This window comes from Enhydra lutris, unplaced genomic scaffold, assembly GCF_002288905.1.
Source record: "Enhydra lutris kenyoni isolate GAN:26980312 unplaced genomic scaffold, ASM228890v2 scaffoldscaffold85, whole genome shotgun sequence".
NCBI classification, from domain to species: Eukaryota; Metazoa; Chordata; class Mammalia; order Carnivora; family Mustelidae; genus Enhydra; species Enhydra lutris.
The window spans coordinates 7,939,013-7,959,228 of record NW_019154169.1 but is presented as its reverse complement, the minus strand read 5'-3'; the positions used below and the strand labels follow the sequence as shown (position 1 = coordinate 7,959,228).

Genomic DNA, 20,216 nt, shown 5'->3' with positions numbered 1-20,216 from the left:
GGTGACTTGGGACTGCCCAATACAGAGGAGGTTTGGCTAGAGGGATTGCAGAGGGACCAATCAGAGAGGCAGAGCGGAATACACAATCCAATGGAGAGTCAGCACAATGGGGCGTGGCTCTAGGTTGGGGGCCACTCCTTCAAGGGTCCTCCCAGAACAAACGAGGGACTACCTCCTCTCTTTCCACCTGCTTTCACTTAGGCTTCACAGATCTAGGCTCCCTAATTTTTGAATCCAGGCTCTAGGGTTTCCCTGGGGCGCTTCTCCCTGCTAACCTTAAAGGAGAGTAGGGCTTATGTTAGAGAGGAAGAAACGGATTTAGGGCGGAACTGAGAATGGAGGATCTAAATTAGGCAAGTGGTGCCTGGACTGAAAGATGCTTTTGGGGTGGAGTTTAAGATGCAGGGGGCAGTGTTGGGGCTAAGAGGGTAGTAGGACCTGGGCCCGAGGGCAACCTGATGTCAGAAAGGCTGAGGGGGGGGGGGCTGTTTGCTTTGGGCAGAGCCTTGGAGAGGGGGCGTGGGGGTGGGATTGGGGGTGTGAGGGTGTCTGTGTGCGTGTGTAACTAGGCTTGGGGGCGGGGCCTAATTGTGGAAGTGTGAGAATGGTTGCCGGTCTCTATTAAAATGTCTGGGATAGGAATTAAGGCTGGAGGAAACTTCCACCTGTTGCCCTCTTTTCAGGCCAACTCACAGCCTCCAATCGCTGGGGATTTCCCTCTTCCCTTCTGGTGACCCCAGGCTGGGACATTATGTTTATTGCTGAGTGTGGCTCCTGCGGTGAGTCTGGGGTGGGCCTAGCTCCTGGGCCCTCTCCTGAGAGGCTATTAAGAATACATGTTTGCTGAGCACCCACTGGGTGTCCGTCGTTCTGGACACTGGAGAGAATTGGTGCCCATGCCTCTCCTCTCAGGAGGCTTATATTTCAATGACTAGACAACAAGCAAGAAACGAACACATAAGTAAACAATAAAGAGACAAACATTATCAACAAGCATGATAAATGCTAGGTAGGGGATAAAATGAGATGATGGGATAGAAATAGTGGGAACTTTTGTTGCCTCTTTAGTCTCTAGAAGATTCCCCCTGCTCACCAGTATTAGGTGACTATGTATTAGGAAATATATATTAGGAAATATTTCCAACATGCAGCAAAGTTTAAATAATTTTACAGCGAACCCTCCTCATAGACCCACCACCTAGATTCTACCATTAACGTTTTATTGTACTTGCTTTCTCACCTCCCCATCCGTCAACCCATCCATCAACCCATCTTCTTTTTTATGGATTTCAGAGTAAGTGGCAGACATCTGGACAATTGGTGGTGGTGGTGGGGGAACTGGGGAGGGGGAAGGAAGGACTCTCTGAAGAGATCACATTTGAATTAAGACTTGAATGAAAAGGAAGGGGAAAGAGTGCAAAGACCCCAGGGGCTAGACTGAGCTGGTGTATTGGAGGAGTAGGAAGGCCATTGTGGGGGGCTAGGAAATGAGAGTGGTAAAGGATGAGGTCAACAGGTGGGTAGGGCTGGAGATACTTGGGCTCAAGCTCTTTGTTTCCCCATCTCCGTGGATCTCCCTTTTCCATCCCAGGCTGGCCATGGCCTTCTTTTCCTTTCACTTCCTGCCATTTGTTACCTGTGTGACCTGAGGCGAATTACCTAACCTCTCTGTGGTTAAATTTTCCTCATCTGTAAAATAGGGGTGTGATGGGACCTCCTCATCTGGAACCTGGGAGGAGTCAATGGAGTCATGTAGGAAGCTGTTAGAACCATCCCTGGCACACAGTAGCACTGGACGCTTGTCCACTTTTGTGGTTGTTAACTATTCTCTCTCTCCATCTTCCCAGCCCAGGACCTCCACACCCCATCAGGGAGCATCAAGAACCAGGGTGGGGGTGGTAGTGCCTGGCTGGAGGTGGTGATAACGGTGGCGATGTTGGAATCTGGAGATTGGTGGGGAGGATCGTGGGTGTCCCCAGAGTGGGGTCAAGGTTCACTGAAGGGGAGGTTTTGCAGAGGTGCCCTTGATCTGGGGGACAGGGCAGGCTACAAGTGATGATGATGTGACTAGGAAGAATTTAGGGAAGGGGTTTGACAGAGGACCTTGATACAGTGGGATCCAAAATGGGAAGGGTTTGAGCTGCCAAGGAGCTGGGGGTCTGCAATAAGACGGATTTGGAGTGGAGGCCTTTATCTCAGAAAAAGGTGGAGAGTGGCCTGAGATACTCAATGGGATTTGGGGAAGGGACTGGGGGGTCAGCTATTGGCTAGGAGTTGGGCAAGAAAGGAGTCTAACCAAGGAAGGAGCAAAGAATCCTGGGATCCATGGAAGTCACAGGGAGGGGGAAGGGTCTGCAGGGTCCCAAAAAAAGAGTAGGAACAGGAGGGAAAGAATCTGGCACAAATCAGGGATTCTGGAAACCAAGGGGGGCTTTAGAGGGAAGGATGATCTGGGGTCTGATGGGAGGTAGTGAGGAAAAGTAGGGGGAATAAGAGACATCTTGGGGTCCCCCTAGAAATTAGACATGGTCTGGAGTCCCTCCTGGGGGATCAGGGAATGGTTTGTGGTCCTAGAGGGTGGAAGGACATGGCTGGGGGGCCCCCAAGATGCAGAAGGACATGGTTTGGGTCCCCAAAGGAAGTAAGACATGATCGGGTATCTCCCTGGATGTTGAAATAAGGTTTGGGTCCTCTCTGGAAGCTGGGGCATGGTCTGGAGTCTACCTGAATGTTATAGTGTGATTTAGGGTCCCTGCGGGGGGTGCTCTGGATCCCCCCTGGGTGCTGGGATATGGCCTGGGCCCCCACTGGAGTATGGGGCAGAGTCTGAGGTCACCAAGGAGAGTAGGACATGGTTTGTGGGTTCCTGGGTGGCTGTAGAACATGGTTTGGGTCCTCAGAAGAGGTAAGGCATGGTCTGAGGTTCCCCTGGGTATTGGGACATGATCCCAGGTCTCAGCTGCGAGATCCGAGTCCCCACGCCAGTTGGGGCGTGGTCTGAGGGGGGTTCTCAGGGGAAGACGGCAGGGCTGGAGGTGGGACTGGGGAGGGGTCGGGGGCGGGCCGGTGGCTCCGCAGTGGAGAGGGGTGTGCGGCGCGCCCCCGGGCGGGGGTCTGGGCGGTGCGGCCGCCCCGCCCGCCCCTCCGGTCTGCGCCCCCTCCCCCCTTGCGGCGGTGGTGGCGGCGGGGCTCTGGCGGCCGGCGGCGCGGAGGGCGGAGCTCGGCGGCGGCTCGGGAGGGAGGGCGGGAGGCGGGAGGGAGGCGGCCCCGCGGCACCGCGCCCCCTCCCCCGGCCCTCCCCCCACCATGGCGCGGAGCGAGGCGGCGGCGGCGGGGCCGGGCCCGGGGCCCCCCCGGGCTGGGTGAGCGCGGCCCGCAGCGGCCCGGGAGGCGGCGGGCGGGGGCGCCGGTGGGAGCGCGGGTGTGAGCGTGCGAGCGTGAGTGTGTGTCCGCGGCGCTGCGGCGGGCCCGGCGTGCGCTCGCGCGGCCCTGTGTGTGCCCGGCGCCGGCGTGTGCGGCGCCCTGCTTGTGTGGCCATCCGGGTGTGTGCGGGGTGTCGAGCCGAGGTGCTGTGTCCGGCCGCGCGTGTGTCCCCCTGAGCGGCTGCCCGTCCGGCTGTGTGTCTGGGGGGCTGTCGCGCGCACATCGGAGGGGCTGTGTGCAGGTGTGTGTGCGTGGGTTGTGTGCCCAGGTGTGGGTGCCCCCCGCCCCCCCCAGCGAGTGTGCGCGGGGCCGGATGCGTTGGGTGTTTGGGTCCAGGTTGGATGTCCGGGTCCAGGTTGGATGTCCATCCTAGGGTTTGTGTAGCCGGGTGTGCCCGTTTGGGTGTCCATTTGTGGTGTGTGTGTGTGTGTGTGTGTGTGTGTGTGTGTGTGTCTGTGTGTCTGCGGGTTGCATGTCTCTGAGGATGTGTGTCTGTGCGTCCACCTCAGGTTCCCGGCTAGGGGCTGGGGCTCGTTCCTTGTGGGTCCAGGCCTCTGTGTGGGTTTGGGGGAGGGGAGTTTGCCGCTCCCTCGGTCCATGTCAACTGGGGGGTCCTCAGCGGTCCTTGGGGGAGACGGCCATGTCTTCCCCTTCCCGGTGCTTGGGAGGTGGGGGGGGATGGGCGGCCGGTAGGTGGACAGATGGAGGGATGAGAGGCCGAGGGATGGACAGATGGGCCGGAGGGGAGGGGCACAGACCCGGCCCTTCCCCACCCACCCCACCCCAATCCCCCCACCCGCCACATCTCCGCAGATAGGGCCTGAGTTGCCGGCATACAGATGGCCAGGCCGGGGGATCTTTGGGCGGCTGGAGGGAGGATTGCCTTGCAGCGGGGCTCTAGGACTCAGCCCCCCAACCCTTTGAGACTCCACCTGCTGAACTCTGACCTCAGGCCATGGCTGGTGCCTTGGTTGGGGGTGGGGGAGGATGTGCTGGGAGGGAAGGATGTTAGGATTTCTTTGAGCTGGGATGTAGGTGGGGTGGGGGTACCTTAGGGCCGGGAGGGATGCGTGTTCATGACTGTGAGTGTGAATGTATGCCTATCTGTTGACTATGCCACTGTGGTTCAATATTTTATGTGCATTTTGGAAGTGTGTAATATCCCTCCCAGGGCTGTTGTGTGAGCATGTGTCTGTCATGAGTGAACATCTCAGAATGTGTGTGCAAAGTGGATCTTTTTGTGCCTGTGGGCTTGTTTGAGTATCAGTTTTAGTGTTGCCTGTGTGTGCTTGTAGTTCTGTGTATGTGTGAGGTGTGTATCTGCTGGTGTGTGCGTTTGTGCATCTGGCGGTGTGGGGATGGAGCAGGTTTGTGACCATGCACCTTGGGGATATGTGAAGTTGTGTGAGTGTGTAGGAGTGTGTCTGGGCATTTAAGAGCCTGCACCTGTGTGTCACCTGTATGTGCAAATGAGTATATGTTGTATGTATGGGCCCCTGTGTGTTGGCAAGCGTGCACGTGTGTGTCTGTTATAGAAGCATGAATCTGGTTGTCTGCAAGGGGGCACACAGGTTTCTCTGCTGTGTGTGTCTGTGGGTATGTATGAATGTGCAAAGGAAAGTCAGTGCTATACATGCGTGCTTGTGTGCGGGTGTGTCCACCTTGAGGGTATGTGTCTGTGCTGTGAGTCCATTTATGTGTCAGTGTTGGTCTTTGGGGATTGGGGTTGTATCCATTCATACGTGCAGGGCAATCTGTATGCACGTGCTTGTCTCCCTGGCAGGAGGCTGACCTCACTTCTTGGCCCAGTGAGACTGGAGCCTGTGTGGTGTGACCTGTGGTATGCTTGGGTCCCTCGTGGAGGGAGCGGTGTCCAAGGACACAAGTGTGTCCGCATGCTAGGCCAAGAGCCCACGGAGAGTGGGGACACACATCTGGCTGGTGTGTTCCTGGAAATCCAGATGTGGAGACTTGGACTGTGGGTCCATGTGGGTTTTGGCGTGTCCGCACATGTTGGTATGGCAATGGTATGATGGCGAGGATGGGGGCCTCTGGTTCTTTCCTACAAAGTTGGGGGACTGGGATGTGAACTCTGCAACACGCTGGGAGCCTGAAATACTGGATCTACAAGAGAAGGTGGCTGGGAGGCCAGTTCCTGGATCTTGAGAAAGGAAGAAACCTAGACTCTGGAGTTTGAAGAAGGACGAGATGGGGGTTGCAGACGCCAGGTCTTGAGGGAGGAGGGGGCTGGGTTCTCTGGCCTGGTGAGCCCACAGAGGACAAAGGGTTAAAGACCTGGACTCCTGGGTTTGAAGGGTGAACAGTCCTGAGGCCCAGACTCCCTGGATTCCAGAAATGACTCGCTGGGTCCGTCTGAGATCGTGTAGTCTGCAGCAGGAGGGCGGAGAGAATGATCACCCCAGAGACTTCCTTGGTCGGGATGGTCTCTGAGGCAGGTCTTCAGAGAGGAGCCTGAGGGATGCTAATAGGGTCATTTTGTTCCTTTGCAGGTACCTGCCCAGGCCCTGACTCCCTGCAGAGAGGTGAGTGGGGTCCTCCAGGCTAGGGAGAGAGATGTGGAGTGATTGGGCCTGCTCTGAGCCAGCTGGAGGCCTGAAGCCCTGCCTGGTATGGATTTCAGGGCAGGGTACGGCAGTGTCCAAGGGGTGGCGGTGAGGGTGACAACAAGGTCAGGAGCATCGTGTTTGGGTCAGGGTTCATGGTAGAGCCTGGACACGGGTGGGAGGTGGGGTTTTAGGCCTGCTGGCATCCCCTCTCTGGATGGGTAAGGTGGTGGGGACAGGGAAGTCTCCTGGTGATATGGGAAAAGGGCACAGAGAGTTTCACAACATGAAGTGATCCCCTGCATTTGGAGAGCGGCACGGACATGGTTTACCATTTGTGTGTGTGCATGTGTGCGTGTGGGAAGATCTCCTGGTCACCTGACCTGCTAGCGGCTGAGAGCCAGAGAAAAATGATATGTTAATAATTATTAGTAGTAATAGTAATAATATTTAGTAATAATAGTAAAAATATTTAGTAATAATTAGTAATAGTAATAATAATAATAAGATGATGATGATGGCTGCTAATATTTATACAGGGTTTACTCTGTCAGGAACTGTCCTAAACATGTTACACTGTCTTATCTCTGAATACTTAAAATAACCCCATGAGGTAGCTGCTCCCATTATCCCCCATTTTACAGATGAGCACACTGGGGCACAAAGAGAGGAAGTCACTCAATTAAAGTCACGCTGCTGGGGCCTGGGGTATGAGCCGCAGCAGTCAGGTCCCGGTTCTTCCTTGCGATGCCGCACTGCCTCTCAATAAACGTTAGCTATTTCCATTGCTGTATTATTCCTTTCATTTGAGTCCCACCCCAGCTGTGGGAGGCAAAACCGTGTACTTGTGCTTCACAGACTGGGGTTCTGAGCCTTAGAGACCCCGCAGCCGAGCAGGTGCAGAGCTGGGCCTCCGAACTCGGGAGCTCTGCCTGGCAGGCCAGGGTTTTCTATCTGAGACTGATCAGTCTCCCAGGCGCAGAGCGCAAGACCAATTAATGGGGGGCGCTCAGTGACTCGGTGGGATGCCCCAATTCTGCCCCTCGTCCTCTGTGCATCCCAGGCACTGGCTCTCCGTCTCTATCTCTTTCTGCCTCCCTCTTGGTCTCTCACTATAGTGTCTTCAGATCGCCTCCTGCCTCTTCTGGCTCACTCTCCCCTCTTCATCTTTTGATCTCAATGCCCTTCTCTGTGTCTTCTTCTCTGTTCTTCAGTCTCTCTTGGCTTCAGGCTGACTCCTTGCCTCTGTACCTTTCTTTCAGATTCTTTCTTGTTTCCTTTCCTTTTATTTATTTATTTACTTACTTGCTTATTTACTCATTTATCTATGTGAGCTCCTGGCACAATGTGGGGCTCGAACTCACCACGCTAAGATCTAGAGTCATATGCTCTGCCTGCCAGGCACACCTCAAGTTCTCTTTTTGCCCCTTTCTTTCTCTCTCTGTTCTTGCCAGTCCACCCCCCGCCCTGCCATTTGTCTGTCTCTTCACCTCTCTCTCTCTCTCTCTGACTGTCTTGGTCCCCCTCCCCACAGCCTGGAAGACCTAGGGCCACAGCAGGCCACAGCCCCAAACTGCAGATTCCTAGGAGGTGGGCCAGCAGGGACCGGGTGCAGGGTGGGGGTGAAAGCAGTTTCAGGGACGCCCCCTTCCCATCCTTTCCTCTTCACCCCCCACCCACCCCTTGTTGTGATGGGAGCTGACACGTCGTGGGCTGCAGGCACCGCAGGGAAATCCCTGCCGGAAGGTTTTGCCTGGAGCAGAGGCATAGCGTGAGTGTGTGAGAGTGTGTGTGTGAGTGTGGGCATGTATGGGGCCTTGTAAGTGCCCGCTGATGTGAGCATGAAAGCCTGCCTGCTGCCTGGGAGCTCACCAGGGCCCAGGATGAAACCTGGCTTAGAGAAGGACTTCCCAAGGCTGAGCCGGAAGACATGTGTTTTTCTCAGCCCCTCCTACCTTCAAATTCCCTCTGCCACTCCCAAGCAGGGGTATGTTTGGCGGGGGGGGGGCTTACCCTTAACATTCACTGAATATTTACTGTGTGGCAGACCCTGTGCTCAGTGGCTCCCACTGAATGAGCTCACAGAACCATTGCAACAACCCAGGGAAGATGGTACGATCATCATCCCATTTTGCAAATCAGGAAGTTATGGCCTAGGTTAGGGGAAGCATTCGTTTGGGGCCACCGAGCGAGCAAGTGGGGGAACCAGGACGTGAAGTCTGAGTCTGTGATTTCAGAGCGCTTACTTTTAATGATGGTGCACACTTCTACGCCCAGCACATAGTGGGCACTCCATGGTCATGGTGATAATAATCACCAACATGAGTTGAACAGATTTATGGGCCAGGTGTGGTTCTAAGTACATAATGCTCATTAACCCATTTAATCCTCACAGAGGTAAGGCCTGTTCTTATCTCCATTTTACAGATGAAGAAACCGAGATTCAGAGAGGTTCAGACACTTGCCGGAGGTCACACAGCTAGTAAGTGTCAGAGCTGGAATTTGAACCCAGGGGCTGTGGCTTTGAAATTCATGACCTTAAACCCTAGTCAAGTGGGTACTGGAAGGCCCAGGCTTAGTCAGGTGTCACCCTGCTGGTTGGGAGATCATGAGAAGTCTGGGCCTTCTGGAGGAGAGTCAGAGTTGGGATTGGGACACTCAGGGGTGGGGTAGTGAAGTTTATCAACCAGCGTGGAAATATTGTCCCTTAAGGATGAAACGCATGGCCGCTGATGAGCAGTCCTGCCACTGTTCTGCCACGGTTGTTGGGAAGGGAGGGACACGGTGGGCGGCCAGGCTGGTGGTCAAGCCCTGCGCCTGCATAACCCCCTCTCCTTCCCTTGCAGGTCTCACGCCCCACTGCTCCCCACTTACCCCTGCACCATGGCTCCGGGCCCCTTCAGCTCGGCGCTCCTCTCGCCGCCGCCTGCTGCCCTGCCCTTTCTGCTGCTGCTCTGGGCTGGGGCATCCCGTGGTCAGCCCTGTCCCGGCCGCTGCATCTGCCAGAACGTGGCGCCCACGCTGACCATGCTGTGCGCCAAGACTGGCCTGCTCTTCGTGCCGCCGGCCATCGACCGGCGCGTGGTGGAGCTGCGGCTCACGGACAACTTCATCGCGGCTGTCCGCCGCAGGGACTTCGCCAACATGACCAGCCTGGTGCACCTCACCCTGTCCCGCAACACCATCGGCCAGGTGGCCGCCGGCGCCTTCGCCGACCTCCGCGCCCTCCGCGCCCTGCACCTGGACAGCAACCGCCTGGCCGAGGTTCGCGGCGACCAGCTCCGCGGCCTGGGCAACCTCCGCCACCTGATCCTTGGCAACAACCAGATCCGCCGGGTGGAGTCCGCCGCCTTCGATGCCTTCCTCTCCACCGTGGAGGACCTGGATCTGTCCTACAACAACCTCGAGGCCCTGCCGTGGGAGGCTGTGGGCCAGATGGTGAACCTGAACACCCTCACGCTGGACCACAATCTCATCGACCACATCGCTGAAGGGACCTTCGTGCAGCTGCACAAACTGGTTCGCCTGGACATGACCTCCAACCGCCTCCATAAACTGCCCCCCGATGGCCTCTTCCTGCGGTCCCAGGGTGCGGGGCCGAAGCCGCCCACACCGCTCACGGTCAGCTTTGGCGGCAACCCGCTGCACTGCAACTGCGAGCTGCTCTGGCTGCGGCGGCTGACCCGGGAAGACGACCTGGAGACATGCGCCACCCCTGAGCACCTCACCGACCGCTACTTCTGGTCCATCCCAGAGGAGGAGTTCCTGTGCGAACCGCCGCTCATCACTCGGCAGGCGGGGGGCCGGGCCCTGGTGGTGGAGGGCCAGGCCGTCAGCCTCCGGTGCCGCGCCGTGGGGGACCCCGAGCCCGTGGTGCACTGGGTCGCGCCCGACGGGCGGCTGCTGGGGAACTCAAGCCGGACACGGGTGCGGGGGGACGGGACGCTGGATGTAACCATCACCACCTTACGGGACAGCGGCACCTTCACCTGCATCGCCTCCAACGCCGCCGGGGAAGCCACGGCACCCGTGGAGGTGTGCGTGGTGCCCCTGCCTCTGATGGCGCCCCCGCCGGCCGCCCCGCCGCCTCTCACCGAGCCTGGCTCCTCCGACATAGCGACACCCGGCCGCCCTGGTGCCAACGAGTCAGCTGCGGAGCGCCGGCTGGTGGCGGCGGAGCTGACCTCGAACTCGGTGCTCATCCGCTGGCCCGCCCAGAGGCCTGTACCCGGAATCCGCATGTACCAGGTCCAGTACAACAGCTCCGTGGATGACTCCCTCGTCTACAGGTGGGTGCTGCAGTCCCAGGACGCCCCGCCCACCGACTCCCGGGGCCCTCCCCCTCATCTGCGCACCCCCTTGGCCTTCTTGCTCAGCCGCGGTTCTCTAGATGGCTGTGCGGAGTTGTCCTGGGCTCTCATTTGACCTGTCCCCTCCTCTCTCTACTTCTGTGTCACGAGCTCTTTCTGCTTTTCAGGCATTTAGTAAATCTTCGTTGAGACCCCACAGGAGCCAGACATGAATATGCCCAGCACAGTCCCTCCTCTCTGGGGTTCCCGGTCTACATCACTGCTGGCCAAAGGTGTCTGGCCATTCACCTTGTCAGTTAAACATTTTGGAACATGAAATATATTCGCACACTTACATATGTATAGTTACATTTATATTTACAGATTACATACCAGTGTTACTGTATCAACCCACTGGATGCCTTACAGAACAGAAAAGGAAAAGTATGAGAAAAATAAATAAATGATCCTTTGATCTTACCCACTTCGTTGCAAAGTGGTGATGATACCCCCTCCCATTTTATAAACACCCATGTTATTTCCACCATCCACTAGGCTAGAAGCCCTTGCTCTGGTGTAGACAGATCTGTTCGGTATAGACAGACATTAAAAGGTTACTTTCTCCTATCATCTCTGTTATTCTCTTGCTTTTGCCTCTGTCTGCCTGTACCCTCTCCCCCTCCGGCTCTTTTAAGGCACTGAGCCCTTGCTCTGCGCTAGGCCCTGTGCCACCTCATTTGATCTTCCCAGCTCTGCTGTGAAGCAATGATGATCCCCCCTCCCATTTTATAGACAGGGAAACTGAGACTCAGTGGGAGGAAATCACTTGCTCAAGGTCACAGAGGAAAGTGGCAGAGCCAGGATTCCAGGCCTTACCCTTCTAACTGCTAATCTTGCCCTTTTGACATTGAACAGGCATTTAATGAGCACCTGCTGTTTGCCAGGCAGGGATTAGGGGAGAAAGAGAATACATTTCTGAAAATGACTTTTGGTTTCTGTGACTCTCCACCTCTCTGTTTCTCTCTTTCATTATTTAACCCTTGGCCACTGTGTGGGGGGGTGAGGGGGTATCCTCAGACACTGCATGTACACAGATGTTGGTGGCCCTCTGTCCCCAGCAGGGCAACAAACCCCTGGTCTCTTCCTTTCCCCTTAAGGCCACAGTTCCAGTCCCCTGTCCCCCATTGCAGATGCCTGTGCTCTGGTGCTGTAGGGGTTAACCTCCTCACTGCTGCCATGGGCGGAGGTGACGACCAACCAGAAACCTGATCTGCTGCCTGCTCAGGTCTTGCAGCCAATTAGAGACACACCAGCTGAAGCTTTCTTAAGAAGCCAGCCTCTGTCCTTGAAAAGTGGGGAGCCCCTAGCAACTGGCTACTTTGGGGGAAGGAGCAAGAGGAATCCAAGCCTCTTGGGAAGGGGAGAGGAGAGGATGAGGAAGACATACAGCTAGGGGTCCGAGGTTGGATGGGGTGGGGGCAGTGTGTGAATGGGAGGAAGGGGGGGTCCACCGGAAATGTGGGTAGGCCTTTTGGGGGGGGGCTTATTTGAAATCTTCTGGTTGAAGGGTGGCCTTTGGTGGTAACAGAGCTAAGGTGGGCTTCAGGACCAGAGCTGGCCCGGTTGGAGGGAATGTGAAGTTTCCCAGAGAGAAGAGGCCCATGGAGATGAGGGTGTGGCCTCTCTCAGGAGACAGGGCTCCTGCAGCATGGTCCCAGGCAGAGGGGGCCCCAGTCCTTGTCTCTGGGGATCCACTAAGAGTTTTGGAGGTGGGGAAGGCTTGTGAGATTGAGTCCCGGGCATGCAAATTCATGTGGACGTGGCAGTCCTGGCTTAGCCAACAGCCCAGATGTGGCCAACAGCCCAGAAGGGACGTGCCCAATAGAAGAGGGTCAAGGCCTAGTGGGAACGGTCTTACAGATGGGGAAGAGTGCAGTTGGCAGTAAAGTGTGAGCCACAGCAAGGGTTACTGGCCAACACAGGGTGGGATGTGAGCTAATCATGATGAAATTATTGGGTGCCAGGCATTAGGTGTGTTAATTTATTCACACATCACGCTATCTTTATGATGATCTTAATATCTCCATTCTGGGGAAGCAAGGCACAGAGGATTTAAGAAACTTGCCTAAGATCACAGAGCTAGCAAGTGGCAGAGAGACTCAAACACGGGCTCCAAGACTTTGTCAGCATAATGGCTCCTTTACAATGATCCTCATTGGAGGGCAGGGGCCCATAGCAAGAAAGGGGCATGTTGCTTGGTTACATTTGACCCAATTATGGATGAAATTTATCTGGGCGGGGGGCATGATTTCATGACCTCTGGTGATATGGGGCAGAGTGTGCACACAGAGTGACTGATTGCAGGACATGCAGAGTGGACATGGCCCTAGGCACAGTAGGGAAACCATCCCTAGGAGGCCTTGGGAGTGTGGCTTGGAAGCCACTGGTCAATCAAAAGGGGAGTGGCTTATAGATGGCCCCTTAGTGGGTGGGAATAGGTACTTGAGGGGTTTGGTAGTTGTCCCAGAAGACAGACACAGCTTGATGTATCTACCCAGAGGTGGGACATGCAGGTGAGGGCCGTGGCCTCTATCAGTTTCCCCAGAAAGGATGGGAATACATAGAAAAGAGAAACTGGAAGAGCATCCATTGTCCCAGTTGAAGTAAGACAGAGTGGGTGAGATGACCTCAGCGTCCGCTTGAGTGAGGATGAGACATACAGGAAACAAGACGTGGCCTGTTGTATGGGGGCCCTTAAAAGGTGGAAATATGTAGACCTTAAATGGCGGTTGTCCCAATGAAAGTGAGACACTGGCAGGAGGCGTGTTCCTTGAGTGCAGGCCTTAAAAGCTGTAGCACCCCCTCCCTTGCAGGGAGGGTGGTGGTGGTGGTAGTGGTGTGTGTGTCAGGATATGCAGATGAGGGAACAGGAATGGCAGATATTACCTAATAGGTGACAAGACACCACAAGGAGTGGGTCTGAGGGCAGGGCACGCAGAGGAGGGCCATGGACTGCAGCAGGGGTCCTGACAGGATGGGAATTTGTCACTTGAATGGCTGCTACTGTCCCATAGAGGGTGAAATACCAGTAGGGACACATGGTTTGGTCCCCACTGGTCACCACAGGTGGGGCATGAAAACGAAGTGATGCTAACCCAGTGCTGATGCCCTCCTGTCCTGCAGGATGATCCCATCCACCAGCCAGACCTTCCTGGTGAATGATCTGGCAGCGGGCCGCGCCTACGACCTGTGCGTTCTGGCTGTCTACGACGATGGGGCCACAGCACTGCCGGCCACGCGAGTGGTGGGCTGCGTGCAGTTTACCACCGCTGGGGATCCTGCGCCCTGCCGCCCACTGAGGGCCCATTTCTTGGGCGGTACCATGATCATCGCCATCGGGGGCGTCATCGTCGCATCGGTCCTCGTCTTCATCGTTCTGCTCATGATCCGCTATAAGGTCTATGGCGACGGGGACGGCCGCCGCGTCAAGGGTACCTCCAGGTCGCCGCCGCGGGTCAGCCACGTTTGCTCGCAGACCAACGGCGCAGGTGCATCGCAGGCCGCGCCCCCGCCGGCGCAAGACCGTTACGAGGCGCTGCGCGAGGTGGCTGTCGAGGTCAAGGCCACCGCGGCCGAGACGGCTACCGCGGAGCCAGAGACCGTCCTTGGACGCTCCCTGGGCGGCTCGGCCACCTCGCTGTGCCTGCTGCCGTCTGAGGAAACCTCTGGGGAGGAGTCTCGGGCCGCGGCGGGCCCTCGGAAGAGCCGTTCCGGGGCCCTGGGGCCGCCAGCTTCGGCGCCTCCCACTCTAGCTCTGGTTCCTGGGGGGGCTCCGGCTCGACCGAGGCCGCAGCAGCGCTATTCGTTCGATGGGGACTACGGGGCGCTCTTCCAGAGCCACAGTTACCCGCGCCGCGCCCGGCGGACAAAGCGCCACCGGTCCACGCCGCACCTGGACGGGGCCGGAGGGGGCGCGGCCGGGGAGGACGGAGACCTGGGGCTGGGCTCCGCCAGGGCACGCCTGGCCTTTACCAGCACCGAGTGGATGCTGGAGAGTACCGTGTGAGCGACGGGCGGGCACCGGGACGCCTGGGTGCCGCGGACTAACGCCCAGCCGCACGGACGCTGGGGCAGGACTCGGGGAGAAAGCGCGGCGCCTAGTCGTGGGACTAGAGGCGGAGACTTGCCCTTCTTTTCCCCCGGGGGGCGGGGCTCCCTCGTCTGCGGCTCTTGGTCACGCCCCCGGGCCCGAGGGGATTAGGGGGCGGGCAGCCGGGCCCCCCTCCTCCACGGACTCTTCGCCCCCCTCCTGCCCCTCCCCCCGCGCGCTCGCGGACCTCGCTGGAGCCGGTGCCTTACACAGCGAAGCGCGGGGAGGGGCAGGGCCCCCCCGAACACTGCAGCACTGAGACACGAGCCCCCTCCCCCCGCCCGGGACCCGGGGCAGGGGCGAGGGGCCCATTTCTTGTATCTGGCTGGACTAGATCCTATTCTGTCCCGCGGCAGCCTCCAAAGCCCCCACCCCCACCCCATTCACTTCCCTGGTCCCGTCGGGTCTGGCTTGGGGTCCCCCTTTCTCTGTTCCCTTCGTCTCTGTCCTGCCCCTTGTCGTCTTTGTCTTACGTGTCTGCCCTTCCCTATTTGTGTCCCCTTTCTCTGTCCCGTCGTCTCTTCTCCCTCCGCCCTCCGATTTCTTGTCCAGTCGTTTCCCTCTCTCTCCCGATTACCTCTTCCCCTACACATTCTCCCGGGCAGGTCCCACTGGAAGGACCAGACTCTCCCCTATTCCTTCCTCTTTTCCCAAATAAATCCCCACATGAACAAAGTCCAAAACCAAATTTCCCTCCCTGCCGGAGCCGGGACCCTCCGCCGCAGCAGAATTAAACTTTTTTCTGTGTCTGAGGCTGCTCTGCTGACCTCTGTGTGTGTCTGTGTGTCTTGGTGTGTGTATGTGTGTGTGTGTGACCTGGATTACAGCATGACTCAAGTGAGACTGAAGAAGGGATGGCTAGTTGGGACCAGGGAGACTCAGGATAGTTTCCTGTCGCCTGAGAGACTTAGAGGTGGGGAATAATAAAAATAATACTAGCTAACATTTAGTGCCTACTATGTGCCAAGCCCTCATTTAACCCTCTAAACCCTAGATATCAGTGCTATTATCCCGTTTTGCAGATGAGGAAATTGAGGCCCAGGAAAGTTAAGACTCTTGCCCGAGGTCACCGAACCAGCATAGAAAGTAGCAAAACTGGGATTTAAAAAGGCAGGCAGCCTGACTTCTGATTCTGTATTCTTAACCACGGAATTGTGCTGAATAGCTGTTGGATGTCCATTCCACATTGTGCTCAGCACAGCTCCTCTGAGGTGGGTCAGCTAATTGAACTAGGTATGTTTGGTCCCATTTAACTGTCAGGAATCTGAACCAAGGAGAAATGAAAGTCACTTACCCAAGGCCCCCAAATGAAGAAATAGGGGAGCTGGCAGGTTCCCCTCTGTCTGTCCCTCACTGCTGCACTGTATAGCCTCTGGTGTCTGTCTGGAAGCTAAGGAAAGGCCCCAAAGACCTTAGCTGAGCATAGATATCCAAAGTCAGCCTTGGGGAGGGGATGAGGGAAAATGCTCATTGGCGGGGGTCTGGAATCTGAGGGATCCTAGGTGCAGGAATCTGCTGGGAACACGAAGGATGGTATGGGGAGAAGAGTTTCTCAGGTGAGGCTGAGGGCTGTGGCTGGGGAAGGAACATAGGTTGATGGTCGGGTGGGATGCCCCAGCCCTTGGGGAGGGGGAGGCCCGCAGTGGAAACTGCTTCCCAATCCTGGAGAAGGAGGAGGAAGGCTTCTTGCCAGCCAGGGGCCCCCTGAGGCCTGGGGAGGAGGAGAGGAAGACAGAAATAGAAACAGAGCAGGAGGGAGGGGGATGGATCTGGGCAGACAGGGTGGGAGGCAGCAAGGACAGAAGCACCAGCGACTCACAGGCCATGAGGCTCCCTCACCCAGTGGCCCAGCCACACATCCATCTCCATCATCACGACTCCTGGATACTGAGGGCTTCCCACACGCCAGGCACTGTGCTCACGAGCCCTCCCTGATGCAAGTAGAGAGTATGCAACCCAGAGCCCAGCAAAATGCAGTTACTCAGTAAATGTGATTGCATTTATACACTGCAGCAGATCTGTGTAGCGTGTGCAATCACTTTTCTAGAGCAGGAATCTGAAGTTGAGAGGTTAAGGAGTTTGCCCAAGATCATACGGCCACAAAATGGCAGAGCTACGATTGGAAATCTTATTGCCTCCAAATCCTGCACACCCAACCATCTGACTATACTGTCTCTGATTCACCCAATAAAGCTTTATTGAGCCTGTACTGTGTACTGGGCCCTGTGCAGGGGATACAACAGTGAAAAAAATAAATAAAACAAGAAACCCCTGCCCCATGGAGCTTATATTCTAGGCAAGGGGATGAGAGTAAAGGGGGGATAAGAGTAAACAAGCACATAAATGATGTGTCTGGGGGTGGGTAAATGCCATGGAAGGAATGAGAATGGGAAGGGATGGGGACTGACCAGGAGGCCCACTTTAGATTGGGGGCTCAAGGAGTATGATACTGGAGCTGAAGAAATCCCTGGTAGGAAGAGCCAGGATAAAGCATTCCAGGCAAAGTGAATAGCACATGCAAAGGCCCTGAGGAAAGAGTGTCCTTAGTGTTTTGGAGGTAGTATGTCTGGACTGGAACAAGTGAGAGAGTGGGAGAGGAGGAGGTGGAGAGGCAAGCAGGGAACAGATTCTGCGGAGCCTTTTGGGCTGGGGTCAAGAGTCCAGATTTTATTCTCCAAGCTATGAGAAGCCAATGGAGGGTTTTCTGTAGAGGTGATATATGATGTCTGATTTCCATGGAGATCCCAGCTGTGGGGTGGGATGTATGTGTCTTCAAAACAGAACCAGAAACTGCCATCTCAGGTTATGGCATCCACCCGACATGTTTGGGACCCACATGGTCCCCAGTTCAGCTCTTTGGATAACACTCCACCCTCCTTCCTTCACCTGTAACCCCTTCATTTGGTAGAGAGTTATATCTGTAAATGCCAAAGTCGTGCTTGTTTTTCAAAATTGAGAGATCTAAACCCAAGAAACAGGTACACTAGGTGAGAGAGGGCATAGTATCATCCAAGGGAAATGTCTGAGTAGCTCTTCTGTGCCTGGCCCTGGGCTGGGCACTGAATACCCAGGAGTGACCAAGACAGACTCGGTCCCTGCCCTCCCAGAGCTGAGGGCGATCACAGCCCTACTGCTGTAGGAAGAACAGGAACCTGGGAGCCCAGCAGAGCTGTCTGACCCTGCCCCAAGGTTCAGGGACATGTATTAGTCAGTCTTTAGGTAGCAAATGACAGGAATGCAGCTTCCCTGGATTAGACCTAAAAAGTGGGCATTGTTATCTCATAAATCTGGGAAGCAGACTGTCAAGGGTAAAGCTACAAGGAACTTGGCCTTAGAGACTGCAACTCGGACTCAATTTCCCCAGACACTTTATTCATTCATTTCGCTTCTCTGTTTCTCTCAGCTCAGATTCATCCTTTTCAACAACAGATGGGGAAAATGGCCATTTATTTACAGACACAGATTTGATGCTTCTAGCACCATAGCCCCAAAGGTAAAACGGCAAAATCTCTTCCAATCCTAAACGAGGGGGAAAAAAAAAAAACAAGGGCAGGGCTCTGATTGGCCTGACTGGAGTCACATGACATTCTTGCTCTGACTGTAGTATCCAATGTAATGCTTTGATTGGCCAGGTGGGGGTCAGGTGTCTGGGTTGTGTGGTCTGTGGGAGGGGAGGTTACTAAAATAATATGAGGTTGAACCAAATGAAATCAACAATTTTGTAGGTTAGAAATGGCAGAACATCGGCAATTTCATACGATTGACCCTAGATAGTCACCAGAAAAGTAGGATGGGGAAGTTTTTAGACATATGAAAGCAGTAAGAACCCTGGTACACCATGCGGAAGGTGCATGGTTTTGAGGGAGAAGGTGGTATTAGCTAAGACATAAGGGATGAATGGGAACGGACCGGGTGAAGACTTCGCGGTGGCAGGAGAGTGATAGGACATGTTTCAGGCACAGGGAACAGCGGATACAGAGGCTGTCGTGCGTGGGGACAAGGGAGGGCTTGCCACCGTGCTCTGGAGATGGAATGCTCTGACTGAGCTAACCTGAGTCACGTGTTCAACTAAATGAAGGAGTAGGAAAATGGGAGTTAGTCCCCAAAGGAAAATTGAAGAGCTTTACCAGGAGAAATGAATGCTGAACAGGCCAAACCAAAATATATTCAGTTCAAAATTTTTTGTTAGGCCTTGGCATCTCCAAGAAGGGATTTGCGACTGTAATTCTGGCATGCCTATTGAAAAGGGTCATATGCCAGAGTTCAGATATATCCTATATGATTCAAATGTTTATTAGCAAATATATATATTTGATAACATAAGCTCTACGCCCAACATGGGGCTTGAACTCAAGACCCTGAGATCAAGAGTCGCATACATGCTGTACCAACTGAGCTAGCTAAGCACCCCATATTATCAAATATTAATTGACTACCTTCTCTAGGCTTTATGCTGGGTGTACAGAGATGAATTTGTAAGGATACCTCTGACTGCAATTAACATGACTTAAGACATTCGTTTATCTCATTTATTTTTTTTAAGATTTTATTTATTTGACAGATAGAGAGCACAAGTAGGCAGAGAGGCAGGCAGAGACAGAGAGAGGAGAAAGCAGGCTCCCCACCTAGCAGAGAGCCCGACGCAGGGCTCAATCCCAGGACCTTGGGATCACGACCTGAGCAGAAAGCAGAGGCTTTAACCCACTGAGCTACCCAGGAGCCCTGTTTATCTCATTTAATAAGAAGCTTGGAGTTAGGAGTTTTGGAGTTTTGGTGCAATGCCTCACTGATGTCACCAAGGACCCAATTTCCTACTCTTTAGTTCTATCTTCCTTAGAAGAATAGCTTCATACTTTTGGCTCATTGCCTTCTAGTCACAAAATGGCCACCACAGCTCCAGAGCTCACATCCTCATACTAGTGAAGTATGCAGGAACGAAGGGAGCACATGGAAGAGTTTTCTTTGCATCAAGAAAAAAAATTCTAAAATAAGAGTAAGAGCAATAAATACATATGTGGGGCTTAACCTGTGCCAAGAACTGTTTTAAATTCCTTACATATGTTAATGAATTTAAGAAGCCCTTCAGTTGGATGGCCATCCCAAACTGCAAGGCAATCCCGAAAGCAGGTGTCAGGCAAAGGGAAAGAAATTCATGCCATGGGCTGAGCAACTTATATCTTCCTTGCCACTGATTGCTTTAGGCTTAAGCATGTGACTAAATTCTGGCCAATGAGACAAGTATGCACATCCAATAGGGAGTTTCTCTGGAAGGTTTTCTTTAATTTTTTTTTTTTAAATTTTTAAAAATACTTTATTTATTGGGGCACCTGGGTGTCTCAGTTGGTTAAGCATCTGCCTCCCGCTCAGGTCATGATCTCAGGGTCCTGGGATTGAGCCCCATGTTGGGGGGGCTGCTCAGCAGGGAGTCTGCTGTTCCCTCTCCCTTTGATCCTCCCCCCCACCCATGAACTCTCTCAAATAAATACACTTGATCTTAGCCAAAAGGCCGAGAAGCGATATCTCTCAAATAAATAAATTAAACCTTTTATTTATTTATTTGAGATGCCGCAGTTTTCCTCGCTTTTAAGAACTGTGGAAGAGGGGCGCCTTGGTGGATCAGTCAGTTAAGTGTCCAACTCTTTTTTTTTTTTTAAGATTTTATTTATTTATTTGACAGAGAGAGAGATCACAACTAGGCAGAGAGAGGGGGAAGCAGGCAAAGAGCAGAGAGCCCAATGTGGGGCTCAATCCCAGGACCCACTGAGCCACCCAGGCGCCCCTCTTTTTTTT

The 20,216-nt window shown here is 54.7% G+C and overlaps 1 protein-coding gene across 1 annotated transcript; it reads left to right on the top strand.

Moving 5' to 3' along the window:
* The first annotated feature begins 8,870 nt into the window (after nt 1-8,870).
* Nucleotides 8,871-14,342, top strand: LOC111161560 (leucine rich repeat and fibronectin type III domain containing 1). The gene is made up of 2 exons (XM_022525300.1): nt 8,871-10,276; nt 13,460-14,342. The coding sequence occupies exons 1-2, from the start codon at nt 8,871-8,873 to the stop codon at nt 14,340-14,342; spliced, it is 2,289 nt and encodes a 762-aa protein (XP_022381008.1).
* The last annotated feature ends 5,874 nt before the right edge of the window (nt 14,343-20,216 follow it).